At 38.2% G+C, this 24135-nt stretch overlaps 1 protein-coding gene across 1 annotated transcript in view; it reads right to left on the reverse strand.

Annotated features, from left to right (window-relative positions):
• Vom2r51 (vomeronasal 2 receptor, 51) overlaps positions 1–20652 on the reverse strand; it is a 52109-nt gene extending 31457 nt beyond the window's left edge. Inside the window, 3 exon segments of the mRNA NM_001099510.1 lie at positions 5134–5943; positions 19002–19299; positions 20438–20652. Coding sequence (NP_001092980.1) covers positions 5134–5943; positions 19002–19299; positions 20438–20652 — 1323 coding nt within the window.
• Positions 20653–24135: the final 3483 nt, after the last annotated feature.

The following is a 24135-nucleotide window of genomic DNA, read 5'->3' on the forward strand; positions in this document are numbered from 1 at the left end:
CCTGAGGATCCAGCTATACCTCTCTTGGGTATATACCCAAAATTGCCCCAACATATAAAAAAGACACGTGCTCCACTATGTTCATCTCAGCCTTATTTATAATAGTCAGAAGCTGGAAAGAACCCAGATGCCCTTCAACAGAGGAATGGATACAGAAAATGTGGTACATCTACACAATGGAATATTACTCAGCTATCAAAAACAACGAGTTTATGAAATTCGTAGGCAAATGGTTGGAACTGGAAAATATCATCCTGTGTGATGTAACCCAATCACAGAAAAACACACATGGTATGCACTCATTGATAAGAGGCTATTAGCCCAAATGCTTGAATTACCCTAGATGCACAGAACACAGGAAACTTAAGACGGATGATCAAAATGTGAATGCTTCACTCCTTCTCTAAAAGGGGAACAAGAATACCCTTGGCAGGGAATAGAGAGCCAAAGATTAAAACAGACACAGAAGGAACACCCATTCAGAGCCTGCCCCACATGTGGCCCATACATATACAGCCATCCAATTAGACAAGATGGATGAAGCAAAGAAGTGCAGGCCGACAGGAGCCGGATGTAGATCTCTCCTGAGAGACACAGCCAGAATACAGCAAATACAGAGGCAAATGCCAGCAGCAAACCACTGAACTGAGAATAGGTCCCCCATTGAAGGAATCAGAGAAAGAACTGGAAGAGCTTGAAGGGGCTAGAGACCCCGTATGAACAACAATGCCAAGCAACCAGAGCTTCCAGGGACTAAGCCACTACCTAAAGACTATACATGGACTGACCCTGGACTCTGACCTCATAGGTAGCAATGAATATCCTAATAAGAGCACCAGTGGAAGGGGAAGCCCTGGGTCCTGCTAAGACTGAACCCCCAGTGAACTAGACTATGGGGGGAGGGCGGCAAGGGGGGGAGGATGGGGAGGGGAACGCCCATAACAAAGGGGAGGGGGGAGGGGGATGTTTGCCCGGAAACCCGGAGGGGGAATGACACTCGAAATGTATATAAGAAATACTCAAGTTAATAAAAAAAAAAGAAAAAAAAGAAAAAAAATAAGGTCCAAAGGCACCACCATCCCTAATTTTAAATTGCAGCATAGTGCTATAGTAATAAAAGGCACGAAGTATTTTCATAAAATCATACACGTTGTGCAAGGGAATCAAATTGAAGACCTACAAATAAATCCACATACCTATGAACACCTGATTTTTGATAAGGAAGCCAGAGATAAACAATAAAAAGAAACATCTTTAAAAAATGGTATTGTCTTTATGTTGAATAATGTGAATACATCCATATTTATCACCATGCACAAGTAACAGTATATTAAACCAGACACACAGAACTTGATGGTAGGAAAATTAAGGAACAACCTTGCACACATTGGCACAGAAGACAATTTCCTAAACAGAACACTAATAGTGTATGTACTAAGTTCAACAATTAATGAATGAGACCAAATGAAACCAAGAAGCTTCTGCAAAGCAATGGACAACTTCAAAAGGTCAAAATGGCAGTCTACATAATGGGCAACGATTTATACCAACTCTAAATCTGACAGAGAAAAAAATATTTAAAATATATGAAGAAGTGAAGATACTAGGCAGCAAAAAAACAATCTAAATTAAAAAATAAGAGGTGCATAGCTAAACAGAATTCTCAATCTATGAATAACAAAGGGCTGAATAACACTTAAAATAACGTTCGACATCCTTAGCCACTAGAGAAATGCAAATCAAAACTACTTTAAAATTCCCTCTTACACATGTCAGGACAGCTAAGATCAAAGATATAAATGACAGCTCATGATGACGAGGAGTTTGAGCAAGAGCAACACTTCTGCATTGATGGAGGGAGTACAAACTTGTATAGCCACTATAGAAACAATGATAATGAATCCTCAGAAAACTGAGAATTGATCTACCTCAAGACTCTCCTATACCACTCTTGGGAAGACACCTAAAGAACACTCCATCCTACCACAATGACACTTGCTCTGTTAGTTCACACTGACTTTATTTATAATAGCCAGAGACTGGAACAACCTAGATGCTTCTCAACTAAAGAATGGATAAACATAGTGTGGTACACATACACAAAGGAATAATACTCAGCTGTTAGAAATATGACATTGGGAAATTTGCTTCCAAATGGATGGAACTAGATTATATCCAGAGTGAGGCAACCCAGACCCAGTGAGACAAACATGGTATGTACTTCCTTACACATGGTTATTTGCTGTAAAGTGAATGATAACTGTATTACAATCCACAGACCAAGAGAAGCTAAGTAACAAGAAGGGTTCTGGGGGGGGGGGGTGTCACAGGAATCTTCCTCAGAAGGGAAAATAGAATAGATTTTGTGAGTAGACTAGAGGGAGGGTGAAGATGGAAACAAGAAGGAAAATATTTGAAGAGAGAGGTAGAGAGGGTATAGACAGAGAGAAATGAAATATCGGGGCATTTAGGGATGACGTCAAGACCTAGTGAAGTTGAAACTATCTATCTATGACGGTGGCTTTAGTGAGGACTCCTAGTAATGGAGGATATGGAATATGAACAGGCCATCTTCTATAAGCAGGCAAAGCTCCCGGTCGTGTGCCTTGAATGCCCATCCAGCCAAAAATCAATGGACCGACAACTTGTCCTGACGGCAAGATGTGCTGGGTCTCTGTGGGGGTGACCAAGCAAGGACTAGTCTGATTTGAGACTCAATATATGAGAGGTAACCCACGCCAGACACTGCTTGGATGGCCAGGAACCTGAAGCTCAGAGGCTCAGAGAGCTAAGGTAGAACCAAACACCACGGAACCCAACAACAGCAACAAGTCAATGAATGGATTCCTCTGGATATTCTGCTCTCCTCGTACAGCAGTGCCTGCTCAAGTTCTGATGAGTGTCTGCTCATCAGAAACTTTATTTAGTAGGATGGAAGCAGGTGACCAAACCCACAGCCAAATGTTAGACAGTGCCTGGCAAAGCCATGGAAGATAGAGAGGAAGGATTGGAGGAGCCAAAGCAGTTGAGAACACCAGGAGAAAATAGCCCACAGAATCAGCAGAGCATGACTCTGAGTGGCTCACAGATACTGAACTGACAATCACAGAGCCTGCATTGGTCTGCACCAGGTCCCTCTGCATTTCTACAGAGGCTGTTTAGCTAGAATGTTTGTGGGACTCCTAAAAATAGGAGAGGGTGTGTCTCTGACTCTTTTGACTCCTCATGAGACCCTTTTTCTCCCACTGGTTTGCCTCAAGCATATGAGGAATAAGTTTACTGACATAGGTTAAATATCCCTATGGTGAAACATGTAAGACATTGATGAAAGAGATTAAAGAGACATAGGAAGATAACAACTCAAGGATTAGAAGAGTTAAAATTGTTTAAAAGACTTCATTACATAAAAGGTTTCACAGATTTGGACAATTTCTTCCAAAAGTTAAATGAGTTTTTTTCTCATAGATTAACAATGTCTAAAATGCCCACAGGAGAGAAGAGACAAAAGGTGTCACACATCTTCTACAAATTTTATCAAGAAGAACAAAATTGGGGTTGGGGATTTAGCTCAGTGGTTAAGTGCTTGCCTAGCAAGCGCAAGGCCCTGGATTCGGTCCTCAGCTCCAAAAAAAAAAAAAAAAAAAAAAAAAGAACAAAATTAAAGCATTGTTTTTCCCATTCCAAATAGTTTTGTAAAATTGCAATCATACAAGCATTGAATATAACATGCACACAGCACAGAGGAACTGAGCAGAGATCCAGAAACCAACTGAATAAACAACACACCAATAACAGGTGAAATGTAGTCTCTTCCACAAATGCTGTTGTGGAAACAGGGTTTCAACGTGTAAATAACTGTTTGTTTCATACATCAAATAAAGTAAAAACAGATCAAAACAGATAAAAATACTCCTAGAGTAAAACAGAGGGGGAAGTTTGTCAATGTCATTAGTCTTGATGATAATTTTCAAATATGACATCAGAAGCAGTCAGTGAAAGCCAAGTTAATCTATTCTAACAGAAAAAGCTTCTGCACAGCAAAGAAAACAACCACAAAATTCAAAACACAAAAGATTTATGTGACGTAAAGTGTTAATTAGCCCTTAGTCCAGTAATAACCTCACACTCTTGGGTTAGAATCTCTAGTTAAATTCAGAGTATACCACTTACAAAAAGAGGTCGTGGGAGTGATACAGGTCTGGTTGGTAGAAAGGCTCCAGCAAGGAAGGGAGGGGGAAGGAATGAAATGGAGCAAGGATAGAAAATTCATAACATTCATTATTTAAATGTTTGAAAGTAGCAAATGATAATAAGCAAGTTTAAACAATCTCAAAAATAAAGTGTTGAAAATGATATAAAGGAAAATAATTTAGATACATTGTTGTAAATGCAAAGGTTTGAAAATATAAGCAGGTGCCCAGGAGTAAGCATGTGGAAAGTTGATATGACCTGATAGTGCCACCACATTCAATCCAGGATCATTTTAGAGAACCTGTTTTTTATTCAGTTTTGTTTTGGATTTGATTTTTAAGACGAGGTCTTTCTGTACAGCCGAGGCTGGCTTCAAACTCATGATCTTTCTGCCTCGGCCTCCCATAGGCTAGAGAACAGTCATGGATCATAATGTCTAGTCTTATAGAAGCTATGCTATCTTTCTAGGATCTGTATATGAAAACAAAAGAAGCTTCTGGCATCAAATTGACTTAAAATCTCGTTAAAAATGACGTTTATACTCATAAAAGTCCCTTGATTTATGACTTTTAATTTCTTGAAAAAACATTAAAAGTAGTAATAAAAAGATATATGAAAATAAAAAGGCTTAAATGTCATTGTTTGAGTATGCTTAAGGTAGGAAAACCACTTGTCAGCAGCATATACATATTGGTTTTTGGTAGTAATATTAGCTCAACTTTAACCATTAAAATGTGTTTTTCTTTATCATTCTCTAACACTGTATCTTTATGCTACTGAAATAAATAGGAATACTTTGAGGAAAAATATAGTAACATAAGGAAACAAGGTAACAACTGAAATACTTTTCTAAAACCAACTAGGAAAAATCATGACTCAGAATGTAGAACTTACAAGGCAGGTCCTAACAACCTAAGAAAACACAAGATCAATTATTGCTACCTTCCATGGGAGAAGAGCTCGGGGACCACCTTTCCTGAGTGAGTCTCCTTCCACGGTGAGTGACAGCTCCTCATGAAGGGCCTCGGCAATGGCATATACAGCAAAATGGACTTTGTAGCTTGAGGGTGAAGTATTCATGTCCCAAAGATATAAAGGTCGGGTGCTGAGGTTGCCATTTTGCTCGCATTGACTCAGTTCCCTGATCCAGTCCTTATCTAAATAAGGACATTCAAATAAGTTCGACCACACATCCTGGATAAAGATATCTTGAGGGTATTTCCTAGGTTGAACACTTCTGAGAAAATCCTTGAATTCCAGAATTTCATCCGTGTGAACAGAAAATGATAATCCTCCACCAAAATAGGTATAACCTAGATTTTGTTGAAAGGGTAATGTGGTGATATCCCAATCAGAAGTTGTGATCCAGATGTTACCAAAAGGGGTATTACAATAGATGTTGTAGACAAATCTCAGAAGAGAATATGTGTCACCAAATGCAACAATAACACGGGTCAATATGAATCTTTCCATAAAAAGTTTCCTGTTTATTGTGTCCCTAGCAGGGAATTCTGGAACCTTTTCTGCAAATGCAACACAAAGTCCATGGTTGTTCATCTCCTCTGTGATGTCCCTAAGGAAGAGTTCTCCCCTCACATCATCTGGAACCACCAGGCCAACCCAGATCCAAGTGAAGTATAGCAGCAGTTGAATAATTCCCTGATACAGAGCTGTGGTATGCACAGGAAACTGGTAAGGAGACTGGAGCTGGACTTCGGTCCCAAGACTCTGGTCAAAAGGAGCATAGCTGATCTAAATAGAAAGAAAGTTACTATTTAACACAAGACAATTATGCTTTTCTCAAATGATTTGATTCACAATTTCTCTTAATGCACTTTAGAATAAATTAAATAATTAGATAGTGTTGTTAAGTAATACCAATTTTTTTTACCTATGACCCACCACTTTCATCTCACTGCTCACACAAAATGTATCTTTTATTAAACCTTTTATAAAATGTATCAAATAGGGCCACAGAGTGTCTATCTGCTTCTCTCAGTTCTGTAATACCAGTCAAACAAGAGCTTTTACAAATCTGTCACTTCTTATACAAAACTTTGACTCTTCCTGACATTTGAAGTGGAGACAACTTAACACTGAAGGCCTTTTCACTTTTCACAAATCCATAATTAATTAAACAATAAAATGGAACTTATGAGGCATTTTAAAATCCACTAATGCAGTTTATATTTCCCTGAAGTTCTTATGTGTATTGTCTTTTTGTAATGTTCAATCCATAGTCAATAGCCCTAAAATAATTTTGCTCAGGATAGAAGACTGACTATATACCTCAATAATTCTTCTAAAGTTTATTTTAACATGACCCTCTGATCTCCCCTATCCTTCTTACCAGAGAATTTCAATTGAGATGTCTATACTCTTATTCCTATGCTCTTTAGGGTATCTCTTCTTGGGTGGGTGATAGACTAGATCACTAATTACCTAATATGCTATATCAATGACCAATTATTAGAACTGACTGCACTTAATATCTTATATTGGCATGCAACAATCCTTTTCCTTCAAATGTGCCCTTTAATGAGTTCCAAAAACCATTCTTTAGTCAAGGAATGTATTTCTAAGGTTTGGTCAACACTATCAGTCTGACTTACTGACTCTTCTATCTCTGTCTACACTGGTGGTATCATAATATCCCAGTATCCCAGGGCTCAGATTAGGACTTGATCCTCCTTTCTACACAAATTCTGGAAACTATCTCCTAAAGTCAGTGGCTACTAGATCATGCCCTAGTCCACAGCTCATGATTTGGCTCTGCTCGCCAGGCATCTGAATTTGAATGTTTAGTGAACATATCGCTTATTAAATCTAAAATCAGGATAATTGAATACAGACACTCAATACATGTTAACTGACTTTGAGAGGGGTGGGTGGGTAGGAAAGAAGAAATCAGAAAATGAACTCAGTAAGCATGAGTAATTTGAGGAAGAAACAGAAATATAAAGAAATATTCAATATTTACTAAATGCACAAATGTAAACAATTTAAATAGATACAAGATTATATATATATATATATAATCTGATAATGCATTCATGAGTCCCTGAAACTAAATTAATTAATAAAACAGTCTATTTAAGTTTTATTAATTAACATAACTTTAATTAAACATTTCTCTAAAAGTCTGAATGAACTACTTTTAAACCAAAAAATTTAAAAAGTATGTTTGAAATATGATAAATTATATCCAATTATAAGGCAAGATTCTGTGGTGGAGAGACCTGTTGTGCTGACAGGAAAAGCCCAGGGTTCTTTCAGGCTTCTAATCTTTGTGTTTCTCTCAGGAAGAGAGCTGTGTCTCCAGAGAGATGGGTTGACAAAGCAGAAAAGCTCTATTTTGTCACTCCCTATGACTCAGAGAGAGAGAGAGAGAGGGAGGGAGAAGGGGAGAGAAAGAGAGAGAGAGAGAGAGAGAGAGAGAGAGAGAGAGAGGCTGAAGAGGTGGCTCTGTAGGTTGTAAGTGCTGCTTCTGCAAGCATGAGGGCCTGAATTTAAACCCTCAGCATCCCAATAACAAGTCAGACATGGCTGTGTGTGCTTTTATCCCAACATAGCACAGTAGAGACAGGTAAATTCCAATATCTTATTGACTAGTCAGCTCAAAATTTCAAGCTTCCAGTTCAGTGAATGTCCCTGACTCAAGGCAGCAGTGTAGAAGGTGATAAAGGAAGACTGTATGACTCCAGGTGTATTAACATGTTTTTTTGCACAGTCCTGACACACACTATATATGCCTACATGCCACACATCACACACATGTATTCATATGCTCATCAAATACACACACACACACACACACACACACACACACCACAGACATGCACATAGACTGAAAGAGATAGTGAAGCACAAATAACTATGGCACTTTGGTGAAGTTATAATCCTTCAGTACTAGAAATTAAAGAGAGTAAGTAAAATGATAGGAGGTTTGATATCAGAGATGATATGTTGTGTAGAGTGACCAATATTCAATAATCACAAACAGAGGTAGATGCAGTAAGACTAAATAAACTGAGAATCTAAAAAGAACTTAGCAAATAAGCATTTGATGAAGACATTTTAAAATGTAGAGGAAAAATTCTCAAATAACAAAAACAAATAAAGTTGCTGAAAGTTAAAATGCAAGTTGGTCAGATTAAAATCACCATTGGACAACCTTCCTAAATTTTCTTCAACTCAAGTATGAACTCTAGAAAATATGAAAGTGAATCAAGAAATATGCAGGACTGAGTATACAGAGAATCCAACACAGAGAACTGGTTGAGAAGAGAAATACAGCACTCAGGTAGGCAAAGAGAAGAAATAGAAAGGAAGGATTATCTGTCATACATATAGTTGGTGTGATTTGCATATATTAGGAATTCATTTACATACACTAGATATGGTTTACATATTCTACACAGAAAAAAGACAAACAAAAGTCCCAACACAATATAGGAAATGAAACTCATATAAAACCTGATCAGTATCACAGCATTGCCAACCACAATTCACTCTTAAGACCTGTGCAAGAGGTTCCTTTTAGTCTAAACCTGTGCCCTGAGCAGACCTTGGGTGTTAGCTCTGCACACAGTCCCAAACACTCAGAGTAAACGTGACTCCTAGGTGCTCTGAAAGGCCAAGGATCACAGGAAGATGGAGAAAGCTCACCTCCCAGGAGATCAGACATAACCAGGAGCACTGGAGCTCAGACACACTCAAGATCACAGTTGAGGCCACAACATCTTTCCCAACACCCAGAATAACTAGGAACCCCATAGGAACCAGAAAAAGTTCCTTCCAGCTTGCACCAGTGCCTGGCACAAACCCAAGGCTCTGGCTCCTGCACCCACTCCTGCAGCACCCTGAGTAAGCTGAACTCCCAGGAATTCTGACATAACAGGATCTCAGAAGCTTAGTCACAGCAGGAATTCAAGATCCCAGCAGCTATAACACACACAGGATCTCAGAACACAGAATCACAGAATCATAGGATCACAGAGACAGCTGGAGTTTGAGGAGTTCTGACATAAACAGGATCACAGGACAGATGAGTTGCAGTCAGAGACAGCAAGGGAAGGTAGCACTAGAGATAACCAGATGGAGAGAGCCAAGTGCAAAAACATAAGCAACAGAAACAAAGGCTACCTGGCATCATTTGAACCCAATTATCACATTACACAAAAACCTCGATACCCTAACACACCAGAAAAGCTAGATTTGGATTTTAAAAAATTACATTTCATGATGATGATAGAGGACTTTAGTAAAGACATAAATAACTCCCTTTAAGAAATACAGAAGAACACATGTAAACAGGTAAAATCTCTTAAAGAGGAAACACAAAAATCCCTTAAAGAATTACAGGAAAACACAACCAAAAATGTGTAAGAATTGAACAAAACCATGCAGGATCTAAAAATGAAAATAGAAGCAATAACTAAATCATAAAGAAAGACAGCCCCAGAGACAGAAAACCTAGGAAATGGAACAGGAGTCATAGATGCAAGCATCACCAACAAAATACAAGAGATAAAAGAGAGAATCTCAGGAACAGATGATACCATAATAAATATTGACACAACAGTCAAAGAAAATGGAAAATGCAAAAGTTTCCTAACCAAAAACATTCAGGAAATCTAGGACACAATGAGAAGATCAACTTGTGGATAATAGGTATAGAAGAGATTGAACAGCCCCACCTTAAAGGGTCAGTAAATATCTTCAACAAAATTATAGAAAAATAAAAAAACTTCCCTAACCTAAAAACAGAGATGCCCATAAACATAAAAGAAGCCTATAGAACTCCAAATAGACTGGATTAGAAAAGTAACTTCTGTCACATAATAATCAAAACACTGAGTATACAAAATGAAAGAATATTAAGAGCAGTGAGGGCAAACTAAAGAAAATTAAAAAAAAAGAGCAGTGAGGGAAAAAGCTCAAGTAAAATATAAAGGCAAACCTATCAGAATTACATCAGACTTCTCAGGAGACAATGAAAGCCAAAAGATCATGGGCAAATCTCATACAGAGCCTAAGAGAACACAAATGTCAGCCCAAGCTACTATGCTCAGCAAAACTCTCAATTAACATAGATGGAGAAACCAAGATAGTCCATGACAAAGCCAAATTTACATAGTATCTTCACACAAATGCAGCTTTATAAAGGATAATAGATGGAAAACTCCAATACAAGGAGGGAAACCTATACCCTAGAAAAGGCAAGAAATTAATCTTATTCCAACAAGCCCAAAAGAAGATACCTACACAAACATAATTTCACCTCTAACAATAAAAATAACAGGAAGGAATAACCACTTTTCTTAATGTCTTGTAATATCAAATGGACTCAATTCCACAATAAAAAAGATAGATTACTTGACTTGATACATAAATAGTACCAAGCATTTTGCTGCATGCAGGAAAGACACATCAGTGACAAAGACAGATATTACCTCAGAGTAAAAGACTAGGAAAAAATTTTTCCAAGCAAATGGTCCTAAGAAAAAAGCTAGAGTGGCCATTCTGATATTGAATAAAATTAATATTCTAACAAAAGTTACCAAAATTAAGAAAGGACACATCATACTCATCAAAGGAAAAATACCAAGGTAAACTTTCAATTCTGAACAATTATGCTCCAAATGCAAGGGCACGCACATTCATAAAAAATACTTTACTAAAACTCAAAACACACTTTGCACCTCACAAAATAATTGTGGGAGACTTCAAAAGCCCACTCATAATCTCATCAATGGACAGATCATGGAAACAGAAACTAAACAGAGACACAGTGAAACTAACGGATGTTATGAACCGAATGGATTTAACAGATATCTATAGGACATTTCATCCTTAAACAAAAGAATATATCTTCTTCTCATGGTACCTCCTCCAAAACTGACCATATAATTCGTCATAAAACAGGCCTCAACAGATACAAGAAGTTTGAATTAATCTCTTGCATCCTCTCAGATCACCATGGACTAAGGCAGGTCTTCAATAACAAAAATTACAACAGAAAGCCCACATATATGTGGAAGCTGAGAAATGATAACCTGGTCAAGGAAGAAGTAAAGAAAGAAATTAAAGACTTTTTAGAATTTAATGAAAATGAAAGCACAACAAACCAAAACTTATGGGACACAATGAAAGCATTGCTAAAAAGAAAACTCATAGCTCGGAGTGCCTCCAAAAAGAAACTAGAAAGAGCATACAATAGCAGCTTCACAGCACACTAGAAAGCTATAGAATAAAAAGAAGCAATTGCACCCCAGAGGAGTACACAGGAGGAAATAATCGAACTCAGAGCTGAAATCACCCAATTGTAATCAAAGATAACTATACAAAGAATCAACGAAACCAGGAGCTGGTTCTTTGCAAAAACCAACAAGATAGATAAACTCTTAGCCAGACTAACCAGAGAGCATAGAGCTAGTATCTAAATTAAGAAAATCAAAAATGAAACTTAAGACATAACAAACAGAACTGAGAAAACTCAAAACACCCTCACATCCTTCTACAACAGCCTACACTCAACAAAGCTGGAAAATCTGAATAAAACAGACAATTTTTTTTAGACAGATACCAGGCACGAAAATTAAATCACGATCAGATAAACCCTCGAAACAGTCCCTTAACCCCTAAAGAAATAGAAACAGTCATTAAAACTCTCCTAGCAAAAAGTAATCCTGAACCAGATGGGTTTGGTGGAGAATTCTATCAGACCTTCAAAGAAGACCAAATATCAATACTCTTCAAACCATTCCACAAAATAGAAAGAGAAGGAACATTACCCAATTGATCTATGAAGCCCCAATTATGATTACACTTAAACCCCACAAAGACCCAACAAAGAAAGAAAACTTCAGATCAAGTTCCCTTATGAATATCGATGCCAAAATACTCAATAAAATTCTCACAAACTGAATCCAAGAACACATCAAAAGATCATCCATCATGATCAAGTAGGCTTGATCCTAGTGATACAGGATAATTCAATATATGTAAATCCATTAATGTAACTCACTATATAAAAAAACTCAAAGAAAAAAACTATATGATTAACTAATTAGATGCTAAGGAAGCATTTGACAAAATTCAACACCCCTTCATGATAAACATCTTGCAAACATCAGGAATTTGAGGCTTATACATAAACATAGTAAAAGCCATATACAGCAAACCAATAGCCAACATCAAACTAAATGGAGAAAAATTTGAAGCAATCCCACTAAAATCAGAAACTAGAAAAGGCTGTCAACTCTCTCCCTACCTATTCAACATAGTACTCGATGTCCAAACCAGAGCATTTAGACAACAAAAGGAGATTAAAGTGACCTCATAAAATGGGACGTCATAAAAGTAAAAAGCTTCTCTAAGGCAAAGGACACTATCATTAGGACAAAACAGCAACCACCAAAAAACTTTACCAATCCTACATCTGATAGAGGGCTAATACCCAAAATATACAAAGATTTCAGAGAACCAAATAACCCTATTAAAAATGGGGTGCAGTTAACAAAAAATTTTCAACTGAGGAATATTGAATGGCTAAAGAAATGTTCAACATCCTTAGTCATCAGGGAAATGCAAATCAAAATTTCTCTGATATTCGACCTCATACCAGTCAGAATGGCTAATATCAAAAATATCAGGTGACAACAGATGATGGTGAGGATGTTGAGAAAGAGGAACACTCCTCCATTGTTGGTGGGATTCAAGTTGGTATAACCACTCTGGGAATCAGTCTGGAGGATACTCAGAAAATTTGACATAGTTGATGACCCTGCTATACCTCTCCTCGGCATATACCCAAAGGATGTTCCAACATACAACAAAGACACGTGCTCCACTATGTTCACAGCAGCCTTATTTATAATAGCCAGAAGCTGGAAAGAACCCAGATGCACTTCAACAGAGAAATGTTTACAGAAAATGTGGTACATTTACACAATGGAGTTCTACTCAGCTATTTTATTTGTCATGAAATTCATAGGCCAATGAACAGAACTAGGAAAATCCTTAGTGAGGTAACTCAATCACAAAAAAACACACATGGTATACACTCGCTGATAAGTGGATATTAGCCAAAAATCTCGGATTTCCCAAGATACAATCCACAGACCACATGAAGCTCAAGAAGAAGGAAAACCAAAGGGTGGATGCTTCAGTCCTTCTTAGAAGAGGAAACAAAAATCTTCATAGGAGGAATGATGGAGACAAAGTTTGGAGCAGAGGCTGAAGCAAAGGCCATCCAGAGACTACCCCCACCTGGGGATTGGATATGGGGTTTATGGACAGGAAACCAGGAAGTGGAATAATATTTGAAATGTAATTTTAAAAAACCCAATAAAATAAAATATTTGGGGTACAGAGCTAAACAAAGAATTCTCAATTGAGGAATATGTATGGCCTTAAAGTGCCTAAGGAAATGTTCAACATTCTTAGTCATCAGGGAAATGCAAATCAAAACAACCCTGAGATTCCATCTCATACCAGTGAGAATGGCTAAGATCAAAAACTCAGGTGACCACAGATGCTGGGGAAGATACAGACTAAGAGGAACACTCCTCCATTGTTGGTGGGATTGCAAGCTGGTACAACCATTCTGGAAATCAGTCTGGCTGTTTCTTGTAAAATTGGACATGTATACCTGAGGACCCAGCTATACCACTCCTGGGCATATTCCCAAAAGATGCTCTAACACATAACAAGGACACTTGCTCTCCTTTGATCATATTTATAATATGAGAGCCTTATTTATAATAGCTAGAAAATTGAAAGAACTCCAATATCCTTCAACAGAAGAATGGATAGAGAAAATGTGGCATATTTACACAATGGCATACTAATCGGCCATTAAAAACAATAACTTTGTGTAATTCTAGGCAAATGAAGGAACTAGAAAATATCATACTGAGTGAAGTAAGCCAGTACTTACTTGTAAGAACACACATGATATGCACTCACTGATAAAGGAATATTAGCCCCAAAGCTTGGAATACCCAAGATACAATTTGCAGGACAACACATGAAGCTCAAGAACAAAGAACAAAGTGTGAATGTATCAGTCCTTCTTTTAAGGGGGAACAAAATACTTAGGAGAAAACACAGAGACAAAGTGTGGAGCAGAGACTGAAGGAAAGGCCATCCAGAAATTGCCACACATGGAGATTCATCCCACATATAGCCCTCCCAAACCTAGTCACCTTTGAGGATGCCAAGATGTGCGTGCTGACAGGAATCTGACATCGCTGTCTCCTGAGAAATTCTGCCAAAGCCTGACAAATACAGAGGCAGATTTTCCCAGCCAACCACTGGACTGAGAACAGGGTCTCCAATGGAGGAGTTAGAGAAAGGAATAAAGGAACTGAAGGGGTTTGCAAGCCCATAAGAAGAACAATAAGGTCAAACAACCAAACCCCTACCACCTTGCCCAAGAGTTCCCAGGGACTAAACCACTAACCAAAGAGTACATATGGAGTAACCCATGGCCCCAACCCCATATGCAGCAGAGGATGGCCTTTTTGGGCATCAATGTGAGGAGAGGCCCTTGGTCCTGTTAAGGATCAATGCCCCAGTGTAGGGGAATGCCAGGTCACGGAGGTAGGAGGGAGTATATGTTTGGGTAGGGGAACACACACATAGAAGGAGGGAGAGGGGATTTCTGGAGGGGAAACTGTGAAAGGGGATAACATTTGAAATGGAAATAAGGAAAAGAAAAAAGAAAAAGACTTGTGCAAGAGAATTACTAAAATAAATCACACAAATACCCCCTGGATATTGTGAGTACATTGAAGTTGTTGTGTTAATGCTACCTGCATAACTATCATAACTTTTACTGTCCACAGGCAGCTTGGTGTCCATAGGTTGAAGAGCAAAACTTGAAATACAAAAAAGCCAAGAAACGGGCTGGAGAGATGGCTCAGTGGTTAAGAGCACTGACTGCTCTTCTAGAGGTCCTGAGTTCAAATCCCAGCAACCACATGGTGGCTCACAACCATCTGTAATGAGATCAGATACCCTCTTCTGGTGTGTCTGAAGACAGTTATAGTGTACTTATACATAAAATAAATAAATAAATATTTTTTAAAAAGCCAAGAAACATTAAATCAACAAAACAGTTAAATATCCATACACAGCTCTCAAAAAATTTAAGAAACACAACTGTTTAATAAGTGTTTTAACTATGTTAAACATCCTTGGGAGGAATCTAAATTACAAATACTTCAACACTCTGTCACCTTAGTCACAGGTGTTGTCATCATGTGAATAAGTAGCAGGGGATGGAAAGGTGGCTCAGTAGTTAAGAACATGAACTGTTCCTGCACACGACATGGGTTTCATTTCAAGCACCCACAACTACCTGTAACTCCATATCCAGATGATCTAACATTTACTCTGGCTTTCTCCAAGAACACTAGGTACACATGTGTTGCACATACCATGCATGCAGGAGAAACACTGTACACATGAAATAAATCTTAATTATCAAACCAAACCAGGTGTGAGAAAACAGGAAGCCCATTGCTGCTATTAGAAATGCAAACAGACACAGTTTGGAAATATAATAGAATGAAACAACAACACTAAGGATAGACCAACGACAGAACTTAGCCCTACTACTCCTTGGTATAGATATTCCAAGCTCCAAACCAAAGCAAGAGAAACTGGATATCCATCTATTATTGTTGATTTTGTTCTTTACACCGTTTATATTAATCAAGAAACTGAAACAAACTAGATGTCTTAAGCAGGAATTAATAAAAGCAAAAACATGTTATATATGCACATGTAGCCATAAAAAAAGAAGATATTTTGAGGAAGATGAAGAAACTGCAAATATTAATATTATACTAAACAAAATAAATGAGAAACTTATTTAATTTCCCTTTATATGGAACATACTGGTGTGTGTGTGTGGGTGTGTGTGTGTGTGTGTGTGTGTGTGTGTGAGAGAGAGAGAGAGAGAGAGAGAGAGAGAGAGAGAGACTGCAGGGCCCACAGACACCAGATGAGTTGGTATCCCCTGAGCTGAAGTTAGAGATGTTCCTGAACCATCTGACACAGTTGCTGGGAATTGAACTTCAGTCCTTAGAGTTATTTTTGTCAGCATATGATGCAAGGTTTTCATTATGGCCCATTCACATGCACTTTGTTCTTACCGTTGCTCCTGATGCCCTCCTGCCACACCCTCCTGTCTTGCTGGTCTGCTCTCTGAACAAAACTCTTTCAGCTTTTAGTTCAATGTTTTATTACTGTTCCCTGCCTTAGGATTTCTTTTATCATTCGAGTGGGTCCCATTCTAGTTCTCACTCTCTCCCTTCCCCTGAGTCTTTTTCTCTATACAAAATATTAAAAATAATAAAATAAATCTATATAAAAGGATTACATGTAAAAACAAAAAACAAAAAACAAAATAATCCAAGCTAGCATACACACAACTCAAACATAGAGACCAAAGAAACTTGATCCCCCAAAGAATGTCTTACCTCAAAGATCGTAACTCCTTAACTACTGAATACAGGGCTACTGACATTAATAAAATGCCAGATGAAAAATAAAGTCTTTATTAGTAAAATTATCAAAAAAAACTCTAGAGAGTATTCACTTTTGCCATTAAGTTTTCACTTGAAATCCTAACAAAATAAATATAGTTTTAAAAAAACACAAGCAAGATAAGAAGGTAAATTATCACTGTTCACATATAATACATTTATTTCTGTAGGTTTTCTCATGGGATATTTCTGGTATGCTAAGTAGGAAAAGTCTCAGACCTGATACTTACTTCATTAAAGTAACAGAACACAAAATAAACGTAAACTAGTAGCTTCCTATATACCAATAATGAGGGCGAAATCACGTGAGCAACCCCATGTGCGATGAAAAAGCAGCCAGAAATAAAACTAAGCACACAGATACAAGACTTTAAGGACATTAAAAAAGACTCTAGGATACAGATGGGACTTGGACCCACAGAGATTGGCTAAATTAAATTGACAAAATTTTCCAAAATGTTATATTATTAAGCATAATTCTCATCAAACTTCCTATGACACTCATCATAAAACTAGCAAAGACAATTCTCACGTTCAGACCCCCATTGGACAAAGCCATCCTAAATAGTGAGGGTACTGGTACATGTCAATTCATATACAAGATCTCAAATTATACTACTGAGCCATGGTAACACAGCAGCTTGGGGTTGCCATAGCATAAATCTTTACACAATGCCAACAGAAGAGCAAGAAATGAGCTCACATAGCAATAGTCAAAAACATATATTTGAGAAGAGACAGTGGCTTCCATAAATTCCTAGGGAAACTGAATACCTAGCCACACGTAGAAAACTTGAAATGGAATTATATTACCCTGAGCAAATATCTATTCAAATCATCTCAGAGACATTAGGGTAAAACTTTGAAATAACAAAGGAATGCTACAGGAAGCACTTCAAAATATCACCTCAGACAAGGATCTTCTGAAAGGACTCTGGTAGCTCATCAAATCAGTGCATGGCTGATCAGGGGCCTACATGGAATGAAAAAGCTGCAGAGCAAAGGGAAGGATCCTATGTCAGGAAAACAGAACAAGGATCTGTTAGGTGAGGGGCCAGGGGTCATTAAGAGGCAGTAGGAGGATCCGTGACTAAAAGAGACAAGTACAATTATATACACATTTCTTATGTAAAATTGTGTTCAATATCAACGTCATAATAAGCATATGTCCAATGTCAAAATTTTAAAAGAAAGAAGTCTCATAAAAACTCATAAAAGGGGGTTGGGGATTTAGCTCAGTGGTAGAGCACTTGCCTAGGAAGCGCAAGGCCCTGGGTTCAGTCCCCAGATCTGAAAAAAAGAAAAAAGAAGAAAAAAACTCATAAAAGAAAAAAATGGTGAGGCATAATAGTGCATACCTTTAATCCCATTCCTATAGAAAAAAAGGCAGGACGATCACTGTGAAAATATCCTGGGCTACATAAGAAGTTCAAGACCAGGAAAGTTTGCATGGTGAGAAGCAGTCTCAAAAATAAACAAAGTAAGTAAAATTAAAACATAAAATAAATCAACATGGCAGCTTAATGCATTTTACTAAGATGTAAGTTACTTCACTGAGGATAGTGGGAAACATTAAGTGCTGGACCACTGCGATCTGCAAACTAACATATTTCTCTAAATAGCTCTCTTTCAAGTTTATTAATAAGTAAAGTGCCTTTGACATATACATGCTACCTCTCTAGCATTGTTTATAAGGAAGCATTACTAATCAACAGAAAGATTTTAAAACAAAGACAAAAACAAAACTTTTCCAACCATCAGAGAAAACTGAAAAGTCGCAAATATCCAGGCAGAGTAAGTCTGATTCATGGTTCTTTGTAAAAATAAATGTTATGTGGCAATCTGACCTGATACCACTTTAAAATAATAAGTAATATATGCATAGTAATTACAGTGAAGATATATGTGAAGAATTATTAGTCCTCCTGCTTTCTGATGCTCAAAAACTGGATACAAAAGTAAGACAGTATTAACAATGGTACAAGGCAAAGTAAATTTTCTAGGAGTGGAAAAAGTACAGGCTGTCATTACTGTATCTGTGTTTTTTCAAATTTAAAGGTTTTTAAATTAAATTTGTTGTACAAGCATAATTTCATCTTATGAATAAATTATACTTCAGAGTTAAAAATTATAACTAAATAGTAAAGTTTTAACTATTTCCATACCTCATCAGTAAACAATAACTAAATTAATTAGCATTTATTACTACGATTCTGTGTTTAACCTAAGGAGCCAGGATTCTCTGCGTACCTGAGGGACATTGTAGAGACTTAGAACTCGGGAGATCTGGGTTGATATTCCTGTTGAAATGCCTCCTATCACTGCAACCAGCTTATCAGTCTTCTCAGGCCTGCAGCTGTAGTTAGGAACTGGGGGGGTCTCTCCTGAGAGCAAAGCCATAGAACTCTCCACAGCCTTCATCTCAATAAAGTCAACATTGAAGAGATAGAATCCCAGGGACATATTGAATAAAATATTTGGATCCTTGTTGATATTTTCTATAGCAAAAACCATTGCCAACATGTGCTGATAATGTTTGGTGAAATCCCTAGGAGGAAAAATTAGAAAGACCATTTTTATGTTCTTTTTTCTTTTAATTTTTAATTAAATTATAATTGCATCTTTTACTCCCCTCTCTTTTTTTCATGCAGCTCCTCCCTGCTCTCTCTCAAATTCTGGAATTTTATTTCTAACAATCTAAGTCATATGAAGAATATGCAAAATAATCCAAGACAAGCAGGATATTCTATATTTAAAATGTAGAGGAATTAGTTTTTAAAGGGAATATTCATAGTATAACTCATTATTAAATTCATAATTTTTATTTTTGAATTTTCTTTGATACAGTCTTACTATTCAGCCCAGGATGGACTGAACTTCACTCTGTAGTCTAAGTTAACTGCGAACTCCTAGAGATCCCCCTGACTCTGCTTCTCAAGCCCTGAGATTAAAGGTTTGCACCACCAATTCCTATCAAATGTACAATTTTCAACTTCTACTGTTCAATTTGTGTCTGAGAAATTAAAATGGAGGAGTAAACAATGTGGGAAATAGCAAACATTAAAACTTAGTATTCATGTTGTCTTCAAAAATAGGTTAATCCTCGGGAAGACACACAGTGCTTGATGATCTATGGCAATTGAAAAAAGAATTTCAAGTCTATTAAAGCAGGAAAAATATAGTGTTGTGAGTACGATACACTTAATAAAATCGAAGAAAAGTCACTTTAACTGAAAAGTGTTTTCAAATCCTTCTTACATATTTAAGAGGATTCAGCATGACTAGGGGAGAGACATACACAGAGCCAGTCATGGCTGAGGAGCTACTGGCATTTGCTGGCTACTGGGGATGGGAGACTACATTTCTTTAGGAGGTGTGCTCTAGTAGCTTACCTAGACTTTAAATCATGTCCTATACACCTGCAGTACTGGCATTGCCTAAATGAACTCAGTAGATGAAAAAGTGTGAATAAGAGAGATTCTATGAACTTGATGGGGGGAGAGAGGGAGGGAGGACAGAGAAAAGGAGGAAGGAAGGGAGGGAAGCCGAGTCCACGAAGTTGAAAGAAGACATTGACCATTGGAGGGGAAGCAGGAGAGGTGTGTTTGATCAACATACATTGAAACATATCAACATATAGGAAATCCTGAAACGATATTTTTTAAAGAGAGAATCGAAACACTTACGCATAAACAATATCAGGCATAGAGATTGTATCTTTAAAGCCAAATTTACTTTTAGTGTCTCCAGCAGTCACTCTAAGGGAAAAGAGTCCTCCAATAACAAAATCCCCATCTTGATAGTAGCCAGGAGAGGCAGGTATACTTAAGGAAAACCAAGAAATTTGTTCCTGGAATACAATGAGAACAATCAGGAGAGAGAAAGCAATGAGCAATTTCATGCTAACATTGATAAATAATTGATAAAAACCCAGATAGCTGTTCAGGTGAGAGTCTTGAACTAATCAACCTCGATAGCACATCAACAAACTGATAAAACAGTGTGCTCAGTGTGGAGCAAGTTTATAAAGCACTGTTTTGTCCTGATACAGGCCCACCAGTGTCCAAACACTCCCTCAGGTCCTGGGAGTATAATCTGCTGCACATACTTAGCCCTAGATCATGTCCCCTTCACAGGGTCACTGTGAGTCTTCAAGGGCTCAGGAACCTCTCACTTGGCACCTGGGAATCCTGATTCTCAGCAGAAAACACATAATTATGAACAAGTGTGAAGTCCTCTAAAACACCTGTAGGGTGTGTACACTCAGTGAGCTGAGACCTCTTAAGGTACCAAGGTAAAAAGAAACAAATCAGTTGAAGCATAATTAAGTCATGAAGGTTTATCTAAATGAGGCATCAAAGGGCTCAGTGTTTGTGTGCAGAAGGACTGGACTCTTAATCATTTAACATCACTGTCATTTTAGAGTATTTCTGCAAGACCAAGCCAAAGACATTTGAAAAAATTATTTCTGATCACTTATTATGGTCAATTATCAACTAGTATGTTTTAACATCTTACATTATATATGCTATGAGTACAATGTTTTGAAGTCCATATACTATGTGAAAACTAAATATAAATATTTAATTCACACATTGTTTATTTTAAGAACTAACATGATTTCAAATTACTTCAAAGAAAGTAAATCAAAAGATATTATTAGCTTTTAAAAATGTCTATTGTGCATGAGGGCCAATGGGTTGACCTCTCCCTTTTTTCTATTCTCTCCTTCCTTCCTTCTTTCATTCATTTTTGGTGCTGGCACTGTAGGAGACTGCACTTAAGAGCATGGGGTCTGCTAGGCAATACTCTTTCATAAGGTCATATCCTTAGCCTTTTCGCAAAAAAGTTATTTTTTATTTTATTTATATTTCAAATGTTATTCCTCTTTCCAGTTTCCCCTCCAACTCCTCCCATCCCACGCCATCCACCCTGCTTCTATGCGGGTGCTCCCCCAACCATCCATCTGCTCCAGCCTCACTGTCCTAGTAGTCTCCTATGCTAGGGCATCAAGCCTTAACAAAACCAAGGCCTCCCCTCTCACTGATGCCAAATAAGGCCATCCACTGCTACATATGCAGATGGAGCCATGAGTCCCTCCATGTGTATTCTTTGTTTGGTTGTTTAGTCCCTGGGAGCTCTGAGGGGTATTGTTGATTGATATTGTTTTCCTTCCTATGGGGTTATAAATGCCTTCAGCTCCTTCAGTCTTTCCCCTAACTCCTCCATTGGGTCGCCGTGTTCAGACTGATGGTTAGCTGCAATCGTCTGCATCTGTATTGGTGAGGCTATAGCAGAACCTATCAGGAGACATCGATATTAGGGTCCTGTTAACAAGCACTTCTTGGCATCAGCAATAGTGACTGGGTTTGGTTGCTCTATATGGCAGGGATACACAGGTGGGCAGTTTCCGGATGACCTTTCCTTCTGTCTCTGCTCCTCTCTTTGTCCCTGCATTTCCTTTAGACAGGAGCAATTTTGTGTTAAAATTTTGACAATGGTGGGTGGTCCCATCCCTCAACCAGGCATCATACTTAACCCCTGAATATGGTCTTTACAAAGGCCTTTTTAAATCTTTAAAGGCAAGGACGGGCTTTCCAGGTTGTCTGCATTTGTGACACTCCTGTTCCAATCCTCTGATCAGGTGAGGTCACAGGTGCGCACCACCAAGCCTAGCTGTTACCATATTTTGATATGAAAAAAGCAATGCACGTTTGTAGTAAGAAATTTAGATGTATACAGAGATATGACATCTGCTTTTGTCAAATCATATTAAATCCATTCACGTGGAAAAAACTTTTAAGCAAAGCTCTTAAGAGGACAAAAACCTGTAGGTAAGAATGTGTACACAGGCTTTGTTGTTTAGAACAGGAGGAAAATCACCTTTTCCTCAGATTACTTCTTTGGATCTGAGGATTGTAGCATGGTCATTCTTTACTTTAAGGTGGTTATCCACATACCATGTTTGTCTTTCTGGTACTCAAGCACCTCATTCAGGATGATATTTCTAGTTCCATCCATTTGGTGGCAATTTTCTTGTCATTATTTTAGCACCTGAGTAACATTCCACTGTGTAAATGTACCACATTTTCTTTATCCATTCTGATGCTGAGGAACATTTAAGTTTTTTCCAAATAGAGTGGTGTCTATCGCAGTTGTCAGGAAAGAGGCTTCGCCCTGGAACTAATGAAAACAGATGCAGAGACCCACTTCCAAAGATTAGGAGGAGCTTGGCAAATCCTGTAGAAGAGGGGAAGAAAGGACTATAAGCGTCAGAGGGTAAAGGACATCACAAGGAAAAACTGACAGTACCAAGTAACCTAGGGCTCACAGAGACTGAATGGCAAACCAGGAAATCTTCAAGGGACTGACCTAGACACTCTGCACATATGTTACACTTCTGTACCTTGGTGTTCTTGTGGGTCTCCTAATAGTGGGAGCATCAGCTGTCTCTGACTCTGTTGCCTGCCTCTGGGATCCTTCCCCCTACTGAATTGCCTTGTGTAGCCTTAATAGAAGAGGAGATGCCCAGTCTTACTACACTTGATATGCCAAGGCTGTTTGATAGCCGTTGAAGGCTTGACTTTTCTGAAGAGCATAAAAGGAGATGTGGATGAGCTTGGGGGTTGAACTGGGAGGAGAAGAAGGGGTGTAATCTGCAGTAAGACTATATAACGATTAATTATTCAATCAATTAGTTAAACAAAACATCAAATTCACAACAATTTCTTATAGCTTCTAGTGCTTTATAACCAAAATATTAGAACATTTATTTTGTTGGGTGGAGCCTCTCAGCAGACAGATATGCTAGGTTCCTGTCTGGAATCATAATGGGCTATCATTAATAGTGTCAGGGATCAGTTCTTGCCCATGGGATGGGTCTCCATTTAGGGCAGTCATTGGTTGGCTATTCCCTCAGTCTCTGCTCCAGCTCTGTCCCTGCACATATGTGTTTTTTTTTTAATTAACTTGAGTATTTCTTATATACATTTCGAATGTTATTCCCTTTCCCGGTTTCCGAGCAAACATCCCCCTCCCCCCTCCCCTTCCTTAAGGGTGTTCCCCTCCCAACCCTCCCCCCATTGCCGCCCTCCCCCCATAGACTAGTTCACTGGGGGTTCAGTCTTAGCAGGACCCAGGGCTTCCCCTTCCACTGGTGCTCTTACTAGGATATTCATTGCTACCTATGGGGTCAGAGTCCAGGGTCAGTCCATGTATAGTCTTTAGGTAGTGGCTTAGTCCCTGGAAGCTCTGGTTGCTTGACATTGTTGTACTTTTGGGGTCTCGAGCCCCTTCAAGCTCTTCCAGTTCTTTCTCTGATTCCTTCAACAGGGGACCTATTCTCAGTTCAGTGGTTTGCTGCTGGCATTCGCCTCTGTATTTG

This window comes from Rattus norvegicus, chromosome 4 (genome assembly GCF_021556685.1).
Source record: "Rattus norvegicus strain SHRSP/BbbUtx chromosome 4, alternate assembly SHRSP_T2T, whole genome shotgun sequence".
Classification (NCBI taxonomy): domain Eukaryota; kingdom Metazoa; phylum Chordata; class Mammalia; order Rodentia; family Muridae; genus Rattus; species Rattus norvegicus.